Here is a 20166-nt window from a genome sequence, read left to right on the forward strand (position 1 = left end):
AAATGTATCATGTTGTCACTTTAACCTCTGTTTGCAACAACCACTGTGTAAAAGTAAAATTATGCTGGTTGTGATACAGAGTAACTTATCAAAAATGTGCATTTGCACTGATATGTTTCTGACTGGTAGCGTTGACTGGCCACTGCTGTGCTGCACCTGTAGGTTATGTTGCCTTGTGTGAGAGCAAACATTGAGCAAGGATTCAAACTTTATATCCGACTGCACGCTTTTATGCCAGAGCTGGCTGTGTCAGCAACCATACTGTGCCAACGTGGCAGGCGTATGGCAGCAGATGCAAAATCACCCCTGAAAAGGGATCAGTGGCCATTCCCTCAATTACCCTTAAGGGATCACATGGAATTTATTGACTTTAAAAATAAATAACTATGTATAATTTTCTAGTCATGACCCAACAGCAAATCTGTGTAGCCTCCATTCAGGAAGAGATTACCCTCTATGGCTGTTACATAAAAACACCTGTTGTAACAAAATAACACAAAACACCATAACCACCAGACAGGCAGCATGAGAAAGAACTTCCTTCCCTAAAACCCAGCTTCTAGACAAACATGATGAACTCATGAATGTAAAATTATGGCTGTCTTCAGGCATCCATATGCAGCTTGCAATGTTCATACATAGACCGGCTCTGCTTTGATTGAGACTCACTTGGAAATCAGAGGAAAGGATCGAGAAACAGGAAAGGAAGTTCAGATACAAATGGAGGAGGGGAGAGAGATGAACAAAGACACAGAAATCAGGAGGACACAAAAAACATCTAAGTGTTTGTAGGTATGAGTGTGTGTGTGTGCTGAAAGGAGTGTGTAGTTGTACGTGTCCAATTAGTGTATCACTATTGTTTCCAACTAAATGACAGTGTGGTGAAAAACAAAAATGCTTGAAAAAGCGGTTTTCCATTTGACAACAGAAACTAACTTCACCAGTTCAGTACATTTACATTACCTGGTCCATTGATTTGATTTAGATCTCATATTAATGATGTACCAAGGTGAAGCACATTCTCATACATCACTAAATGCTCCATCAACTTGCTTCCATTTGAAAAAGTTACAGCTTGCAGCTGTAATACTTACAAGCGGTGCAAATGGCTGGTTTCAGCCAATGTTTGCAGCAGATATGAATCACAAAAGTAGGAAATGATGCTGATATCTATTTTATCACTGATGGTGTGCATTAATTAGTGTTTTATAATTTCTGTTTAAATGACTGTAAATTCGTTCTTACCTGTCCGTCCTGACCAACATGCACCTGGTGAATCTGGAGGTTTCCCTGAAATGTAGAAATAATATGTCAAACAAAAGCTTGAAGCCTTATATACATGTTAATTTAACAACTTTCACTAGCAAACAAAGCCATTAACCCTAACCCCTTTTCATCCCATTTGCCTCAACCTGCATGACAGGTTAGGATTACATTTTCGCAGTATGTTTTAAGGTAGGTGCTAAGCTGACCAATATTCAACATAACAGTATCAACACTTTTGGTATATGTCAACACCTGCTGCTGAGAAACATTTTCAGACAAGTGTTTACAATGATAAGAAGTTAATGGATAGTTTGTGTCTTTACATCAACAGCCGTATCATTTCTGGCTACATTGCAGCTCTTGTAAACAAAAACAGGAATGCATTTGCACTGGCATAAGCTTATCACAGTCTCGTTAAGATGCGAAGACCCCTATAAAATCTCTGAACGCCCACAGTGATATTACCAAGACCATTTGAAAGAGGATATTATACAAGCCATACTTAGCCAACCTCAAGGCTCAGCTGTTTTCTCTCTTGCTAATTGTATTTCATGTATATATGCAATGCTGTCTGTGCGACCATATGGTCAGAGAGCAGTGTAATCTCTCAAATAGCTCATTTCCTTTTCAAGCACGCTAAAACCGATGTCTTTGATGAAAAGGGCCCATTCCTAATGAAAACATATTCTGTGAGTGGCAGTTGGGAGAAGTGGGACTTTGTTGCTAAGCTTTGAACTCCAAAAAACAAACAATATCATGGAATAGGAAGGAGAGAGGAGAAAAAAAATCTGGGCTCAGCCACAAAGAGCAGGAAAGGCTTTAGAGCTTTTCTGCCTCCAATTTGCTCTGTCTCTCACTCAATTGTGCATTTCTTCCTCAGAGTATCCATTAGCACTCGGAAATGAGAAAAGCACTTGGTTAAAGGTGTTGGTTGCTTTTGCACAAATGTCAAGCAGACATGCATGTGTGGCATGTATCATGTACAGTATGTGATTACAAGTATATGTGTGTACACAGACTGGCGCCTTGAAATAAATCTCTTTCCCACATCCTTGAAAAATCATTAACGATGATGCTGATGCGGAAATTCCTCTTTAGCAGTCGTTGTGGTTTGGAGTTAGATTTTGATTTCAACTGGCAGGCTGTGCGTACATGCAAAGATGTCTGGTGGAGGAAATGAGACACCTGGGCATTATGTGGAAAAAAAGTCATAACCTTATGTGTAAGCCAGCAGACATATAAACAATAAGATGCTCTCTGTATAAACTTTGCTTTGTTAAAATTTACTAATGTCTGGTATCGCTTGGGTGCACAATGCTGGGAAAGTGGTTTGCGAGGGCAAACAAAAATATAGAGTCCAAAAGGCACATAAATATTAATGATTCTACCAAACTAATCTGACAGATAAAGAGCAACAATTTGCTCTATTAAATTCCTTTTCTTTATTTTAGAAAGAAATTAGCTTATAGTCCACAAAATGTGAGTTGTGCAAACACAATTTCAATGATCACAAAGAAACGAGAATTACGAAATAATTACAACAATTTGTCTTCAACACACCCGTGCATCATCATAGAATTTGGTAGCTTGGTAGGGTAATATGCTGGTCAACAGTCCTCACTGTGCTGTAGTCTAAATAGCTTGTAAGAATCTTGTCTGTTAGCTTCTGCACAATTGTACTGCAATTGAAAGATGTAATGTGATGCAAAAGTTTGCATCTTGAAGCATCCCTTTGTTTGTAAGTTGTTGTAGGTTGAACATTAATCAGCCAAAGTTTAATGAATAATTTCCATCTATCCATTATCTATACACCGCTTAATCCTCTTTAGGGTATCAGGGTGAAAGCAGGGGACACCCTGGACAGGACGCCAGTCTATCACATCGCTACACATAGAGACAGACAACCAAGCACACTCACGTTCACGCCTATGAACAATTTAGAATCACCAGTTAACCTCAGCATGTTTTTGGACTGTGGGAGAAAGTCGGAAAACACTGTGAAAACCCACACTGAATAGGGATAGCATGCAAATTCCATGCAGAAAGATTCTAGGAAGGCGGGGACATGAACCGGCGATCTTCTAGCTGTGAGACAATCATGCTAACAACTGTGCCATCACAATTTCTGGGTGCCGGATATTTGGCCTCAATTAATGACAAATATCCGAATATTCGGATTGAATCCTAATATCCAACGGGAGGGGGACGACGACGAAGGAACAAAGGAACAAGCCGAATATTTGGATCTGATAGGAACATCCAGCAGGAGGGAGGGGTATGGATGGACGAAGAGATGACTCGAATACCGATCACGCGACATTGTCCGTCGGGGGGGATCCGAATATTCGGATGTCAAAATAAATATTCGTACACCACTGAATATCCGAATATTTGGATATTCGGTTCCAGCCCTAATAATTTGATTGACTTAATTAATTCAAATCTATGTATTTTACCACACCATAGCTACGTTTTTGTTTTTTTTTAAACTACCATTAAAGCATGAATCTACCTGCTTACACAAAAAACTATGGATAATTTCAAATAGCCACTCAAAAATTGGCAGTCACTATCTAGCCAGAAGTAAATCAAATTACAAACCACACTCACAACATACTGACATTCCCACACTAACGCAGACAACATTAAACTTTTCACAACTGCCTCGCCTTTCTCAAGAAGAACTTAACTGCAACAGTTATAGACAGAGTGGGAGACAAATTCTCCAGAGTGAGGCATTTGCTGAGAAAATTATTACACCAAGAAGAATGACTCAAGAAAAGGAGTGGTTCATTGTTTCTTTCTCTGCGATACACACATATACACACTTACCTCACTGTCCTGTGTGATCTGCACCTCCTCTCCTTGTGGCACCTGGGCAATGTGCAGCTGTCCCTGTGGAATCTGAGACACAGACAAAGAATGAGAGACAGAAATCCATAAATTTAAAAAGGTGCGTTTGTGAAATCCACATACAATTATAATACATTTATACAATGTGGTCAGATAATCTTTATTGAGCATAATTCTGTTTGGGTTTTCCCAAACTTTGATTCCTTGGTAAGCTGATGTGGAAATGGCCAGTATGGAAAGGAATGAGGATACAGCAAACAAAAACATTTAAATATTCATATGGATATGTCAGCACCATGAAGACAGACACGGAAAAAATGTGACTCTCTCCTTTAAGTTTAGTTTAGGCTGCAACACAAATGATGTCAAGAAAAATAATTGACAAAGCTGCCCTAGTGTAGTAAATGTAAACTGGAAATGAAAAATGTTACTCAGTAATTATGGAATGATGGCTGCATTGCTGAGGTATACATGATTTCCTCTACTGCGTTTGCAGTACTCATAAATTTTAGGCTCAGCTGCAGTTTCTAATACTCAGGTGTGCGCCTGTCGGGAGGGTAATAACTGCACAGCGAACTCCTGACAAGCGCTCTCTCTCCCACCTTCTCCCTAAGTTCTCTTCCTGCCTGTCCGCCCTCTATCTTTTATGCCTATTCATTCCTTTCTCAGGAAAGTCACCTATCATCAGTGCCGCCAAACCCATGCATCATGTAGCAACGCATTAACAGGAGAAAGACTCAACGCAGTAAATTATGTGATAGCTTTGCAGCACTGTCATTACATGCGGGGAGTGCACCAATGAGAGTGGAAATTATTTCTCTGTTGTTCCCATAGTATTATCAAGCACATGTTATGGCTATAATTACTTTTTCTTTTTTTTCGTTGGCAATACTGACTTTGTGATTCAGACACGTGCACATGTACACTAGGGAAAGAAAATGTACTTTATTTTCCTCATGAATAACCCCTTATAACAAACATTGTCTAATAGCTTCAGTATGGCTTTCACTGGTTGTTTGAATACACAGAATGATTGTAATCACAACAATAAACCCTCAAATAAAACCTTTAATTCCACAGGTACAACGTAACTTTAAAACTCGGATATCTTTCTATCAACGGGCCTCTATCATCCCTTAAATTAGCTAGTCGATTTCAGGGCACAGGGAATGACGAGGTCCAGTCATTTCCTCTCTATCAGCCCACTCATAATGCTGCAGTGGGCCTGAATGTGACCTTTAACCATAGCATCTGTACATGACTAGCCCATCACTGACCATGAGTCACTCCTTCTTGACATAAGTTGCATTACATTACTTCAGAATGCTGTATGTGTCACTGTAGTGGGTGGTGTGATCTGTCCCAGTACACTATAAACCCCACTCTATGAGACTCTTATATGACAGCAGTGGAAAAAATAAAACAAAAGACAAAGAAAAAAAATATCAGGAAAAAAATGAGAAAAGGAAAGCTAATTGCAAGATACACGTCTGATAAATACTGTAAGAGCAAAGGATAAAGACTTACTAGTGTGTCAATAAAAGTGTTTTCTGATAAATCCTGAGAAAGACTGAGGGATGAAATGTCAGACACTCACCACCTGAACTTGTCCATCTTCGCCAATACGGTGGAACTGGACCTGCTGATTGGCCAGTGTGTAGTGCAAGGTCTGCTGGGTGGCAGTCTCTATGTGGGCTGTTTCTTCTGTGATTCCTTCCTCTGGATAGGAGGACAGGCAGTATGGTCTTTTGTGAGCTCATGTGTGCAGTGGAAGTAGGTCATAAATACAGGGCAAGTGATTCCAGCACACATAAGAAATAAGGATGAGGTAACTAAAACACAGACACATACACAAACACAATCATGCAAGGGGCCTTAGCAAACTCTTTAAAAAAAAAAAAAAAAAAAAAAAAACTGGCTAATTCCCAGACCATCTGCTGGATAATGCTGTGTTTATACTTCATCAAACGCCTAAATACACAACAAGTCCTCTCCAGATATCCATCCAAACACACAGTCTAGCAGACAAACACAAACTCCAGGGTTCAGTCGCGACACCCGCTAACACAATAGCAGTCTGGAACCCCTGCGTGGACCTTCCATCACCCCACACAGATTTACGCCAACCCAAAGAAATCGAACCGCCATATCAGCAGTGAAAACCAGCAGCAACCTTAGTAAAAGCGGAGTCTACACAACAGGCCACAAAACAAACAAAATCACGTCTCCTCTTGTTAGATGTCAGAATGTGTAGCAACAAACAGGCTATTTAGAGGAAATGAGGTTAACATTGCTAAGAAACAGTCTGACTTCACTTTCGAGCATAAAAAAAAAACCATAATGTAGGTTTCATTTACAGCAAACATAAATTACACACTATATACATCATACAAGATCTGTTAGTGGTACACTGCTTTGTAAAGCAAGGTTGTTTGCCATCTTTAGTTATTATGACTACATACTGTATTAATTAAATAATTCTCAGGACTTTAATTTGCCAGGTGGCTGGCAGAAGCAAATGGTTTGATTTGAGCTTATGTGCTGGTTCACTAATAAATAATGGTTTTAAAAACACAAAAATGGCCTCTTTCCTGTCCATTAATCAGATTAAGAGCAGAATGTCTGTTTGTGTGTCCGTTGCATGTTGGTGGATGCACCCTCTGAACTAGCATTTGTGTTGTACACTGTAGGGTGTGTGTGGCCTGAGAAGGCAGAGCCTGACAATCCACCCCTAGTGTGAGCTCACAGGATATTTGGTTTTCCCCTGCAGTCCTACTTTTCCCTGGTCAGAGGTGAGAGGTGATGGCTCACAGGGAGAGAAGGACAGCAGCCATTGTGTGCAGATTACAACCATCTGCAGCAAAACACCCCGTATCTTGAAATAGTTTTCATATAGCTGATGAAATAACAACTGTCTAAGTTTACTGAGTGCGACTCTATTCAGTATTTCCATACAGTGCCGTTCCTGTATAAAAAAAAAATAATAGGCATTATAATAGAAAAGGGGGATTTTATCTAATTTGCCTTTCGGTGCAAAGCAGCCAATCTATATGAACAAGTTATTAGTAAATTGTGAAACTTGTTGCTCAGTCATCCTGTCAAAATTGACTAATTGATAATCTGCACCAAATATATTTGTCCATGTGTAATACCACTGAAAAGCCTCCAGGTGGACTACCCTGTAAACTTTATTAGAAATGACTGATGGTTATAGGCTTCATATTAAACTTTGGTCATAACCATAACTGAAGCTTACTCCCAATTTGAAGAAGGAAAATACATCACAGTGATATGGAGTTTCATATTAATTCAGCACTAGCTCACAGTTAAACCATTCAAATTACATTTTGCTGACAGCTCAAGATTATTACGTTTCATAACTATGAATCAACTAAGGTCACATTCTGCTATACTGAAACCAATGAAAACTTCAAACCAGTGATGGTGTAACCAGCATGTACGCAAAAGAATTAGCAGCAGATGTCTCTTTCTGGTAGGGTCTGTGGCTGATTTTCACAACTATGCACCTTGTTTGATCATAAAACAACTGCAGAAATGTTGCAATGTTTATCATCTCATTGAGATATGAGCGTGGAGACAGGTAGGTATTAGTTTTACAGATCATAGAGATAAATGTGCTCACTCCCAGAGCAATTTACAAGAAAGATGTCAGATGATTCCCAAGTGCTTTGATTTCTACAACACAAAGATTAACAAACTTGAATAGGTTGGTGTGATTTTCAAAAAAGATTTAGGGTTTAACGCGTTATAGTTCACTGTAGTCAAAGACTCAGATAAAATGGGGATAATTTTTTTGTTTTATACATCTGTAATTTTACATGTTGCGTTTTGCCGTGCCTTCTGGCTCACGTTGGCTTGTGCTGTGATCAGCTTTTATCAAATATGCTTGTGATATGCAGTAAATATTCTGGAATAAAAGTAGAGCTATGTTTTATTTTAGAGAGTACCTTTGAAAAAACTTAGATTTCTTATATTTCTCAACTATGCATCATTTTCCTATGGATTCTCTTATAGAATGCTTTTCTCTGCATCTCTGACAGCCTCTCTCTATTTCTTTCTCTTGCTATCACACAGCCTGTAGATGGCAATCATATAAAGCTCGAATCTTAAAGCATGTTCAGTAGTCTAAAGAAAAGTTGGAAATTCAAGCATATGTAGAATGTCAATATGGTGCTGCTATTATGTATTTTTGTCATTACTGGGCAAATACACGGCTATAGACACAAACAAGGTGATATCCAAGATACCATGTTAATGGTCTAGAGGTGCATGGAGTTATAATGATTTACAGCCCTGTGATAATAATCTGTATTTTACCTGCAACTGTACCGCGAGGTGTGCGTTTGGAGAAGCTCTTGACTGCCAGACTCTGTCCACGCTGTTTGCGTCTCCAGGCAGTACGACACTTTGAGTCAATGCTCTGTTTGATGCGATACCAGTCTGATTCAGAGATGCCAAATTTGTGGAACAAGTGACCTGTGAAGACATGGAGAGGTCAAAGGTGACTGCATGTGGTATACACTATATTGTTTGTGTAGTCATATCATATCTTTAAAGCTGGCCTTTCCCAAGGCTTTTTAATCAGTTTTCTGTCTTTTCAGTCTTCTTGGATACGAAATGTTTCCCCCTGACATTTTCCTCCTCTCTGTTTCAGTATGGTAAGAAATGAAATCTAAAACTCTACTAAACTTGTGGGTATCATAAGCAGCAATACAAAACTTAGCACATAGAATAATTCATTAATCAGAATTTTAAAAGGATAAAAACGTAAGGTGGACAATTTCTATGGAAAATATTATCTTATAATGAAATTAAACATAAAAATGAATGCATAGTAAGTTTGTTGTATAGCTCACACAATAATAATACATTACAATAATGCTTGCAGGATGTAAAACTTGGTTGGAGCTATAATGCAAAACTTGGCTGCACAAGAGGAGATATACACTATACATGTACAAATTAAGCTGTCTAACTGCTAACTGGACAGGCTGTTGTCAACTGAGCCATGTCATCTGTAACCAATGCATACTTTTTATTAAAAGTGAAGGAAACAACTGTTCTGATTTTGTTTATTTCTATTCCACACCTTCTGACAAGTTAACACAGGTCTGTGACTGTCCTTCACCCACTCTCTCAGTAGAGATATGTGCAGGTGAGACTGGATGCGGCTGTATTTAGTGGCTGCGTTATAAACAGTTTAAAGGGAGTGAGCCACTTGACAGTTCATTTCTACATGGGTTAACAACACAGCTACAACCTGAGGATAGAAAATGAGACAGAGGGGGAGGTGAGGGATATCTGCGGATAGAGGAATGACAGAATACGGCAGCCCTTTCGCACCTGATGGGTCCTGTACAGGCAGGCAAGGCAGGTGCTTCATTCCTTCTCGTGATTTTTTTAGGCAGGCAGAATGAGTCACCCAAAAGTCACCTGGCACTGCTCCAGCCTGTACATACCTCTGTGTCAGAGCAATTCTGCATGGAACACACACCCACATTGCTGAGAGGAAATACAGGTAACTGAGTATACAAACCTGTGTTTATAGTTCAAATGGCCACACTCAAAGGCAGGGAAAAGCCATGATATTGTGTGTGTGGCAGGGATATTTTTTTTCAAGTGCATTCACTTTCACACGGCCTCTAGATGCAGACGTTCATAGTATTGCACTTGGTCGTTCACAGTGAAAGTGGCACAGAGAGTTGTGTAACAAAAGTAAAAAGGAGAGTGAGAGAAAGAAGTACAATACCTGACTCTTTTCTCACCTCTGCATAGTTGGCCAATCATGGTCGGAGTGGGAGTGACAGCTGGATCTTTTCTTTCAGAAACTTAGAGCTAATGGTCAGCACAGGCCAACGCTATAAAGGTGTAGGAGTAGGGAATTTCAAACGCTATCCAACCATTTGACAAGCAGTTTGGACAGGGCATTAATCCCACTTTATGTCTACATATGCCATGGGAGGATTTATTAAACTCTATAAGATAGGTTACAGCTAAGGATACATGATGATATTGGCAACATTAATGGTATCAGAAAATGTGTAAAACAAAATACCAATGTCAGTCCAATATAAACACTGATGGACAGATAACACCTGATCGGGTAGAAGGTTTGTTTGAAATAGTTACACTGAAATATATCAGGCATGTTTTACATCAAAACTGAAATTGTTTTGTTTTGTCCAGTCAGTTTGTACCTTTGAAAAGCAATGCATTGCATCTCTACACCAGCCAGCACGCCATCACAATATTAGTCGGCATAATAAGATGGTAATTCCATTACACGAGAACGTTAATGTCTGCAATTAGGTGGATAAAATGTGTGCATATATCAGCATCTGCAATCTGCTAAAATGAGTTGGAAAATATCTGCAAAAATTCAAAAGTCCTTGTAATAGCTGACAGCTCCTCTTAACACTGCAATAAGAACAATGTAAATATAGTATATGGCCACAGGACTTTCATAAATATCCATCTGTCTACCAGTGTAAATCTGACTCTGCTTAATCTGGAATCAAAGAGTTCACTGAATTTAGAGTGACTCCATTAAGATCTTTCTTGCAGACATGTGCTTGTCATTTAGAGTCTGGTATGTTATAAAATGTGTTGCACATTAATGCGTGTGTGCAATGATGAATGCATGTTGTTGTAACCCGCCTTGGGAATACAGACTGCAGTCTATTTCTGTGTTCTATTCAGTGCTGCGCTGCAATGAAATGGGGATGAAATGTGGGATGGTCTCAGAGAGTTCATTTGATGCCATAAGGAGGCAAGGCTTTAAACCCAGCAGAGTGAAAGTCATTAGTGTAATTCTTACCAGGGTTTCCGCCAGTGTATTGCAGGCCCGAAAACCTGCCGGACCTAAGTTGACCCCCTGAGGTTTTTTTAAAACTACAGTTACAGTGAAGTGACTGGGAGCAGATATAACAGTTAGAAAGCTCACCAGCGACATCTGTTGGTTAAAAAGTGAATACACTACAGAAAAATAGCTGGTCTGAGATCAGTGTTGTTTACCTTCATTTTACAGTGACTTTCAACACTTGGCACATCCAGCTATCACAAGCTGACGGTACCTAACAACCTTAGCTAGTTAGCCAAGCAGCCAGTAGCTTTGCCAGGGTCAGTTTGTGACATTTAAGAATAATGTCAAGGATGAAATGTCGAAGTCAAAAAGCCTTAGACAGCTGGTGATGGCAATGGAGAAGAGACTGTTAACATGCGGCTGCAGTGGTGTATTGGCCATCGGACATACAGGACAAATCCCAGTGGACCATCAACCCCACCTGACTACCCGGCACAACTTGGCAGAAACTAAGCAGAAACCATGTAATAATTATGAGTTAAACAGTGGTGACCAAATTCTGCCTTGGCACCTACTACAGGGTTATTTTGATGATTCAGTTTTCACAAACTGGCAAGTTCAAACTACTCAGAAACACTTGCCAAGGACGTAAGTGTCAGTTCTGATGAATATTTATAAGAACATATTTTTTTTGGATCTCTGAGATGTTGAGGAAGTCTGTCAGTGCCAGCAGCAGTGTATTAAAGAAAGTTGTTTATGTAACTAATTTGTCAGAGAATAGTGTTTACCACGAGATCGACCTCCACTTTGTCAAAAATGAAGTGAAGCAAAAACTTGTCAGTAGTAGAGGCTAATGGTTTTAGGACTCACAGCGAATGCCATAGATCATGAGTGGGTCCAGCTGCTTCTTTCCATGTTTTCCCTGCCCAGACAGATTTGACATGGCTTGGACCTCCCGGTGGAACAGATAGTCTAGCAACGTCAGAGCCATTTTCTCTGCTGTGCGGCAATTTGTGCTGATGTGAAGCATGTCAGCTGGAGACACCGCACAACGAACTCGCATCTCTGGGTTGTTCTCATCTCCCAACCAGGTGCCGGCTGGATAATCATCTGAAGAACAGAGAGGGAACAGTTCTCAAATCACAGCTACACAGGAGTCTTTCATCAAATCTGTAGCCTGTTAATAATACCAAGATGTGGGGCAGCATGCCAATTCTACCTAGCCTTCCTTCGTGGAAAAAGCAAAATATATCCATTCTATATTAAGGTGTGGAGTCACGGGCTGACAAATACTACACTGGTACAGAGACATAGAGATGACTCATGAAATACAACAGCACACCCATGTGGTAGTAAAAGAGACATGAGTAAATTGTGGGAAAAACTTTTATTAAATGTATTGAAAAAGAGAGTATGTGGTTTGGCTGTTTGTTCATAGCGTATGTTAGACACATGGACCATCTAGCTTAAGCTGACTCAGAGTTTTATCATGGTAACCCAGAGTTGCAAATAAATGAATAGTTGTTTGGCTTTGAAGATAACCAGAACTTCCCATCTACTTAAAAACTACCCAACCAACAACCACAGCAAATGTAACAACAATATGGACTCCATTTAGGTTTGCCCAGTTAAAATGAACTATTTTCTTTTGAGTTCAGCCAGAACCACTAAGTAAAGCTACTGAGAACACGAAAGACCAATTACAGCAAGCATCCACACAGGCTGAGGTAAAAAGGCAGAATCATCAAACTTGACACATAAGCAGGGTTTTCTTTGTAGTTAATACAGAGATCAGCTGAAAGAGTCACATTAGCTGCATTAACACTATTCTGCTATTAGTGAAATGGCTGATGTGACCTTGTCAGTGTGAGAAGCCACCAAAGAATTGAAAGTCATGTGAGTACAGCAAAGAACAACTTGTTAATGTTAAGTAACATGTTTCAGTTGAACGTCGTGTTGCTTTTTTACTGGAGAAATTCTGCCCTAAAGTCTGATATCGTTCATTTAGAAAGGAAAAATGGGATTCTGAAACCTGTGGCTTTTCATATAGCTACTCAGTCAGAGAGGGTTCTACTTAACACTAGTGACAATGCCTGTCATTTGGCTTTTAAGTGAATGCAAAATCTATTGACAAATGGTACCGAGTATACAGATGTAGAGGTTTAAAAGCAGTCACACCAGCACACATTTAAGTGTGTCCATTTCTATATCAACAGTGTGAAGTCATACCTTCTGAATTGAGTGTGATGAGTGTAACATTCTGGCCGTTCTGTGCACTGCTTGACTGACCACCATTGGAAACAGTGTCACTAGCCTCTGAGCCACTGTCCTGTTCCTCCTGACTCTCTTCAGGGCCTGGCACCTTTACTAGGATTGTGTTCTGTCGTCTTCTGGTCACCGTGCTGCAAAGAAGCACAATATACTGATTCCATCGCCTGAACTGAAAATTGGGTTAAGGCACTGAGTGAGGTATATTTTAATTACATTACTTTTCAACAAGGCAGTTTGTTCGGACAGATTTGCGACATACAGTACGCTGTCAATGTGAGCCACTCACTTGCTGAGCAGGTTCTCCAGTGGAGTGTCTTCCTGGCTTGAGCCTTTTGGGTGTTCACTGCTCACTATCACATTTGTTTGAGGGACAACACTGAGAGAGAAGAGAAAAAACACACATGCTTTTTACAATACACTTAAAGATAAACTTATGTAATATGGTTCTGCTATTGCTTACAGCATACTCATAAGAGATCTTTTAAAAATTGCTAAAAGGATAATTTATCTGCATATTAACAGAATACATGCACATTGTCCTTTTAATCTATATGACTGACTGGTGGAAAGTGTGTCAATAGACAAATATTTAGAGCTAACCATCGCACTTTGTTCCAAGTTTGAGTGGCCCCTTGAGGTGATCCAGCAACCATAGGAACCTGGATAGGACTCTTTGCACAGGGTATCATGCCGTCTAGCTTGCGTCCAAGGGCTTTACATGTAGCATCCAGAGAGTGTAGCTTTGACTCAATTCCCTCCAGTCGCTGGCCGACTGATCCAGTGAATGAAACCAACAGGTTCTGGGAACATGAATAATAAAATATGATAATTTATCCCCAAATTAAAAGAAAACATCTTATCCACTAGTTCTAAAGATATAAACAAAGTATGAGCTTTAGACTTCACCCATGATACAAACCTTCATAAAAGCTATATCTTGATTACTGTTGTTGTTGTTTTCCTGGGTGGTGCTTAATTTCTTTCTTTTCTTCTGAGGCCTGTCTTCATCGTCTTCATGATTGTCCAGCATGTCTGACATGAATTAAATATAGAGACATTTTAAGACAACACACAACAGCATTCTTGTTAGAATTCACTTTAGGATTTTCAGGTCAGAGGTCTACTGAGTACTGAGTATCTGCCGAGTTCCAATTCGATAGACAGTGTATGATGCACAGACTCCACATAATAAGGTTTCATAGTTACCACACACTTAGCCTAGACCCAGTTACCATCAACACTTCAGTTACTTAAAAATAAGCTAAATTGTTACTGCTTAAATATCTATGTTTCATAGTGCTTTACTAATCTAATAGATAACCTAACCTCAAAAATGCAAAAGCATGTCAATATCTGGCAATTTTCTGTACACTGATTAAAATACAGAGAAAAACAACACATATGTTGTCAGATTCCATCATATTAATCTTACCTGTACGGGCGTCCTGGTTAAAGTCCTCCACTGTGATTTGCACAATATCATCCAACTCTTGCTCAGTCATTCTTCACAGCTGAAGCAAGACAGCAGAATAGTTACTTACATGTTCCTATAAGACAGAACACATCTGTTGCTGCCTCTTCATTACTGGAGATAATGCACCTACAATTTGCCTTATTAGAAAAACAGCTGAAGGCATCTAAAACTCCATTCTGCAATTCATTTCTTAAACGATGTTTTAAACAGTGTTTCTTACAGGGAAAAGCTACTTCAGCTAAAAATAACATCTTGTGTCAGTATCACTTTTCAGCACAGAATACATTACAGCACATTTTTAAATTGCTCCATGCAAGTGTATCCTGACTAAATAGATTAGTTCTATTTTAATCAGTCTAGCTGTCTGTGGGATTTTACTCACATTTTTCACACATAACCACAACCCTCGGCACCTTTTTAGGCTTCGTCTATTTTCTTCTGTTTTACACAATGACTGTGCATTGGACTCTGAGCCCAGCCAACATTTAGGTGACCACAAAGCAGTACTGTGGTTGAAGGCAATGATAGAGGACTGAAGTTGCAGCTGCTGGGACACTGATTTCACTGTACAGCCTGTGTAGTAGAATGTGAGAAACAGTTTAATTACAGAAGCAGTAAAACTGTCAAGACATGTAAAGTCACCCTCAAGCCTGCTAAGATAGTCGTGGTGCAAACAAGCTTTGAAAGTGTAGTGAAATGTAATCAGACTATAAGACCACATTAATAATACTCATATTCCTTTACTGTAAATGGGTGAGTTTGCATTGGCTACTGAGGAGCCATCATCCATTGCAGTCTAGAGAAGCAACAATCCTCAGCAGCTGGGAAGATAATTTATGTTGTGTGCGCGCCAAGGTTTAGTTATATAAGGAAGTTTTATTGTTTGGTGTGCAGTTCCAGTGTGGGGATCCATCTCCTGTTTCCTGATCCCCTGTGTGTATCTTTGAAGGAATTTATATTTTATGAACAGTATATAAATTCCACATTTGTTCTGTAGTGAAGATGGTATTTCAGTTCTACTCCATTTTTGTGTCCTTTCTAGACCTAACATAGACTCACACCCCACATTATTAAACCCTTTACTATTCTGGACAGTGTAACTACATATACATTTTTACTTGTCTTGTAAAACTTGACCCAATCGTATTGTAGCACTTACTGTATACTGATTTACAACACTTTCTTTTTATCCTTCTTCAGCAAATGTTATAGTGCTTCCTGTAATGCGCAAAAACACCACGTCAAATTCCCTGTATGTGAAAACGTACTTGGCAGTAAAACTGATTCTGATTCTGTTCCTGACATGGAACCTGAAAGAAACACCTGACTCCCACATTCAAATCACAGAGAAAACCCTAATAAAGAAAAAAAATAGGGAGCTCTACACTGGGAGATGAACAATAATACTGATACAACAGAGAAACCCTTCCAATCAGCTGCCAATAGACATATACTTTAGAGGCTCTTTGAGAAATCATTGAATTTTCACCATCACATTTTGTTTACGTACCTTTTTTTCTTAAAGGCAAGTCATTCGGGTGAGTAATTGGTTATCAAAATAATACCTTGTTCCTTCCATACTTTGATAATTTATGAACAAAGCCCAATATACACAAAAACTGTTAATAACAACTGACTGCATCAAACCAATGACAGTTCCTTTTCCAATCAGCCTTTTCTTTCCTAGCAAAGCATGGCAGCAGTATACTTCTGACTCCCCTAAGACCTTACATTTTAGTATTTATTACACATACCTCACTGCCGACTTAATGTTAGGCAGCTATTTCATCTTGCCCTGACCATCAGTGTTAACCCTATATAGATTTTGTATGTTATGAGTTATGCTAAATACTGAGAGGCCTCTGTGCTGTGCATGGTTCAGCAGCTGCTTTTCATTGATTGAACTGTTTTGATTGCCTGCTTTTATTTACCTTTTTATTACCATTATAATCCTGCATGTGCTGTCATGCTTTAAATTTGTATCTAACCTATCTAGAGACTGCATACAGCACAACTGCTACACTGAAAGAGCTTTTATGTTCCCTGATGATATTACATTTGTCTGCTTTGGACAGTGTAAAGTCCCTATTAGTAAGATGGAGTTGTACTGCCATTGCCAGTTCCTTCCCACAGTTTATGGAATGCATCTAAGGATCCATTTAAATGCCATTAATCACATATTCTGAGTGATGGAGAAATGCATTCATTATATTTTCATGGTTTGTGTAGTCATGAGAAAGAGACACGACCCAGACACAAATAATGTCAGTAATATTGTGTGTATGAGAAAGGGAAAATATACAAAAAATCAGGTCTTCTCCTGAGTCTGCTGTTCTTGTTTTACTTTCAGAGATAAATCCGTATAGACACACGGGTGAAATTTCGTGCTGATAATTAAAAGTACATTGTAATCACTCATGACAGCTGGTGCGAGCTGTCCTGTCAATGGCGGGTTATTTTAGCTACTCTTAGCTTTAGCAGTAGCTAGCTAGCTGGTGGCAGGACATTGTACAACTGATTGGGTAAAATCCCTTGCCTAAAATGCTACTTTCTGCAAATTTTACAATGAAAGCATCGCATAGTCTTGACAGTCTCTATGCAAGGGCTAACAATGTTAGATTAGAACTCTGTAGGTAATGCTACGGCTAGCTAACAGGGCGGGGGTCTCCACGATGTTAAATATAAAAGAATAAACGTCGTAAACTGTCCAGCTTGGCGCATTTACTGACTATGTATTATGCAATATTAGTCAGTGTGCCAGAACTAACGTTATTACTTCTGTATTTCGGCAAAGCTTTCCATTTTGCATTCGCTAAGTAGCTCTGACAGCTAGCAGCTAACATTAGCTGGCGCTACAATATCGGATTTGCGTGCTAACGTTAAAGCTAAAGCCCCGCAAAGGAGACGCTATTTAAGCTAGCGTGGCGGTTAGCATGCTAGTAGGGCCTAAAGGCCGCCGTAACGTAACGCAAGAAACGTTGAATGTTGAAGAAATAGCTATTAAATGTGATTTCGGTTCAGCTTCTTTACCCAACGCTCGCACACAACGCATGTACCGTGTAAGATTGGGTTATATTACCGTGTGAATGATGAATTCTCGTGTTGTTTGTAGAGATTCCGATAACGGCGTCGTTCCTCGCGAGAGATGAGCCCTTGCCTTCGTGTGTTCCTGACATGGAGAGTTCCTCGCTCGTTCAGGGGGGTCCAGGCTCAGTCATGCAGCTGTGTGCAGCTGTTGGTCACCACTGTCAATGCCACACACAAATTCAATTATAACATTAACCAACAATTGTACATTCCCTTCATTATAACAGGAAAAAAACACATTTGACACTGTTAAGGTAATTCTTTCATATGACTCATTACAATATATTAACTTGAATTGAAATTGAATCATTACAATATATTAACTTTATAAAGTAAAGTAGTTTTTTTCTATCACTGCCATGCACTTTATAATTAAATGTTAATTTGATTATTCTGAAATACTAACAATGATAATTCTAAATGTTCAGCTGCACTTACAAAACATCTGTTCGCTTTAACCACCTCACAGATAGACGCAGTTATCATTGGTTGTTAATAAAAATTGATTTTTTTTGATTTTCATTTCGTGTTGATGTGTCAGAGCAAGGCTGTTTTTCATCCTTACAAGTAAACCATGAAGTGAAGAAAAAGGGAAAATAGACGAGCCAGCCAGGAGTCGAACCTAGAATCTTCTGATCCGTAGTCAGACGCGTTATCCATTGCGCCACTGGCCCGCACTGGAAAGTACTTACCACAACAGACCAATTTAAAGGATTATTCCAGAAATTCCAAATTGTAATTGTTAATTCTTGATAATATGGTACCATGCTCATACTGTGGACAAATTTGACGTCCAAAATACAGATAGAATCTTCTATTTTCCCCTCTTGCAATCATAGACTGCATGTAAAACATAAAAATACTTTCTATATAGGCTATTATTGGGAATAAAAACTAATTAGACCTAGTTAAAAGTAAGCAACTAAGGCCATTGGCAGACCAATAAGCCAATCTGAGCTAACCAACACAGACAAAAAGACAGGAAAAGAAATATAAACAAATACTTTTTTAAGGTGTCTAAATAAGCAATTGTAATTAGCTGACCTGTCAACCCAGCATAGACCGAGACTACATCCGCTGCCTGTTCCTGTCACATATCGGTGGAGTAAATCCATCGTGTGACAGCCAATCACATGACCAGTCTGCTACCAAGAATTGCGAAAACTAATTTCATTTAATTTTTGGCCTGCCAATATTTAGCTAATCAGAAAGAGCAAAGCTTCAACGATTGGTACAATGGAAAAAAAATGTTTGATTGGAACCTAAAACCTCAACACTGCTGGCTACTAGTTTCTGCTGCCAGTACATCTGTGACTCACTCACCTAAATACACTGAGGTCACTATTTTTGGTAACGTGGGAAGAGGTAGAGGGAAAAGTGGGCGACACCAAGGTTAAACTTAAAAGCTGCATCATATGCATTTCTTTGTGTGTTTTCCATGATTAGGGAGTGTGCATGACGTTTGATTTAATTTGAACACTTTCATTGGTCCACTGTGACCTGTTTAGCAATTTCATTGGTCTGATGTGACGAGCAGTGGCGTGCACAGAACGGCATTTATTTTAACATCTTAATAACACACAAAGGGTCAATAAAACATTGTACCGTAACAATTGGTAAATTAAAAGAGATCGACATTAGGCTACAACAAGGCAGAAAGCTACTTTTTCTGTTTGCCATTTAGCAAATAAGTCACAGCAAGTGTTGCCTCTACCTAATGTAGGCTAATAATAAACCTAAACAAACTAAATATTCAGTTATAGTAAACTATATATATATATATATATATATATATATATATATATATATATATATATATATATATATATATATATATATACACATACATATAAATAATTGAAATTGAAACTTATTTATAAAGATATTGTAGTAAACCTGTTGACGTGATAGATCCACACTTGACTCACACACTACTTTATATTAAATAACTCAGAAAGCCTTGGAGTCTTGTCAGTCTTTTCTTCAGGAGAAAATGATATCATTTGGAGCAGGTCATGTGACTTCTTTGAGAGGTGTTTTTGTAATGGCTAACTTAGTTGAAAGTGATTTCTCGGATTCAATTTGTTATTATCCATAAAAAATGATATATTGCCAAAAAATATCCGTCATGATTATCTCAACATAATAAAAACAATTTTTGACTAAGCTCACTTTATTATTCTTGAGCTAATTAGAAGGTGGTTGTTATTAAATTCGGGCGGCTATTTAGTTGACATTTTAGTGATATCCGGTCATTTTTTTAATTAATAAGTTGTTGTTTCCATAATAAATAATTATGGAATTTGTAAATACATGATCATAATGAACATAAAAACATCAGCTTTTTACTTTTAATAAAAATGTATGCAAGATATATCCCGTGGACTTCAAA

At 38.8% G+C, this 20166-nt stretch overlaps 1 protein-coding gene and 1 non-coding gene across 4 annotated transcripts in view; both read right to left on the reverse strand.

Moving 5' to 3' along the window:
• The window catches only part of banp (BTG3 associated nuclear protein), a 37941-nt gene extending 20009 nt beyond the window's left edge, over positions 1 to 17932 (reverse strand). The window contains exons 1-12 of one of the 3 annotated variants that reach the window (XM_023262137.3): positions 17767 to 17932; positions 15070 to 15260; positions 14646 to 14724; positions 14133 to 14245; positions 13814 to 14013; positions 13500 to 13589; positions 13172 to 13344; positions 11813 to 12052; positions 8458 to 8616; positions 5717 to 5838; positions 4099 to 4170; positions 1246 to 1290 (exon numbers count right to left, since the gene is read on the reverse strand). In XM_023262137.3, coding sequence (XP_023117905.1) covers positions 1246 to 1290; positions 4099 to 4170; positions 5717 to 5838; positions 8458 to 8616; positions 11813 to 12052; positions 13172 to 13344; positions 13500 to 13589; positions 13814 to 14013; positions 14133 to 14245; positions 14646 to 14715 — 1284 coding nt within the window. In that variant the 5' untranslated portion in view covers positions 14716 to 14724; positions 15070 to 15260; positions 17767 to 17932. Of the gene's footprint in view, positions 1 to 1245; positions 1291 to 4098; positions 4171 to 5716; positions 5839 to 8457; positions 8617 to 11812; positions 12053 to 13171; positions 13345 to 13499; positions 13590 to 13813; positions 14014 to 14132; positions 14246 to 14645; positions 14725 to 15069; positions 15261 to 15846; positions 15863 to 17766 lie in introns of those variants that run through there. The other 2 variants (XM_055009325.1, XM_023262145.2) reach the window with 2 other exon arrangements.
• Positions 17933 to 18375: 443 nt separating this feature from the next.
• On the reverse strand, positions 18376 to 18448 carry trnar-acg (transfer RNA arginine (anticodon ACG)). The gene has a single exon. It is a non-coding gene; the product is annotated as a tRNA-Arg (tRNA).
• Positions 18449 to 20166: the final 1718 nt, after the last annotated feature.

The sequence above is a fragment of the Amphiprion ocellaris genome, chromosome 3 (genome assembly GCF_022539595.1).
Source record: "Amphiprion ocellaris isolate individual 3 ecotype Okinawa chromosome 3, ASM2253959v1, whole genome shotgun sequence".
Taxonomy (NCBI): domain Eukaryota; kingdom Metazoa; phylum Chordata; class Actinopteri; family Pomacentridae; genus Amphiprion; species Amphiprion ocellaris.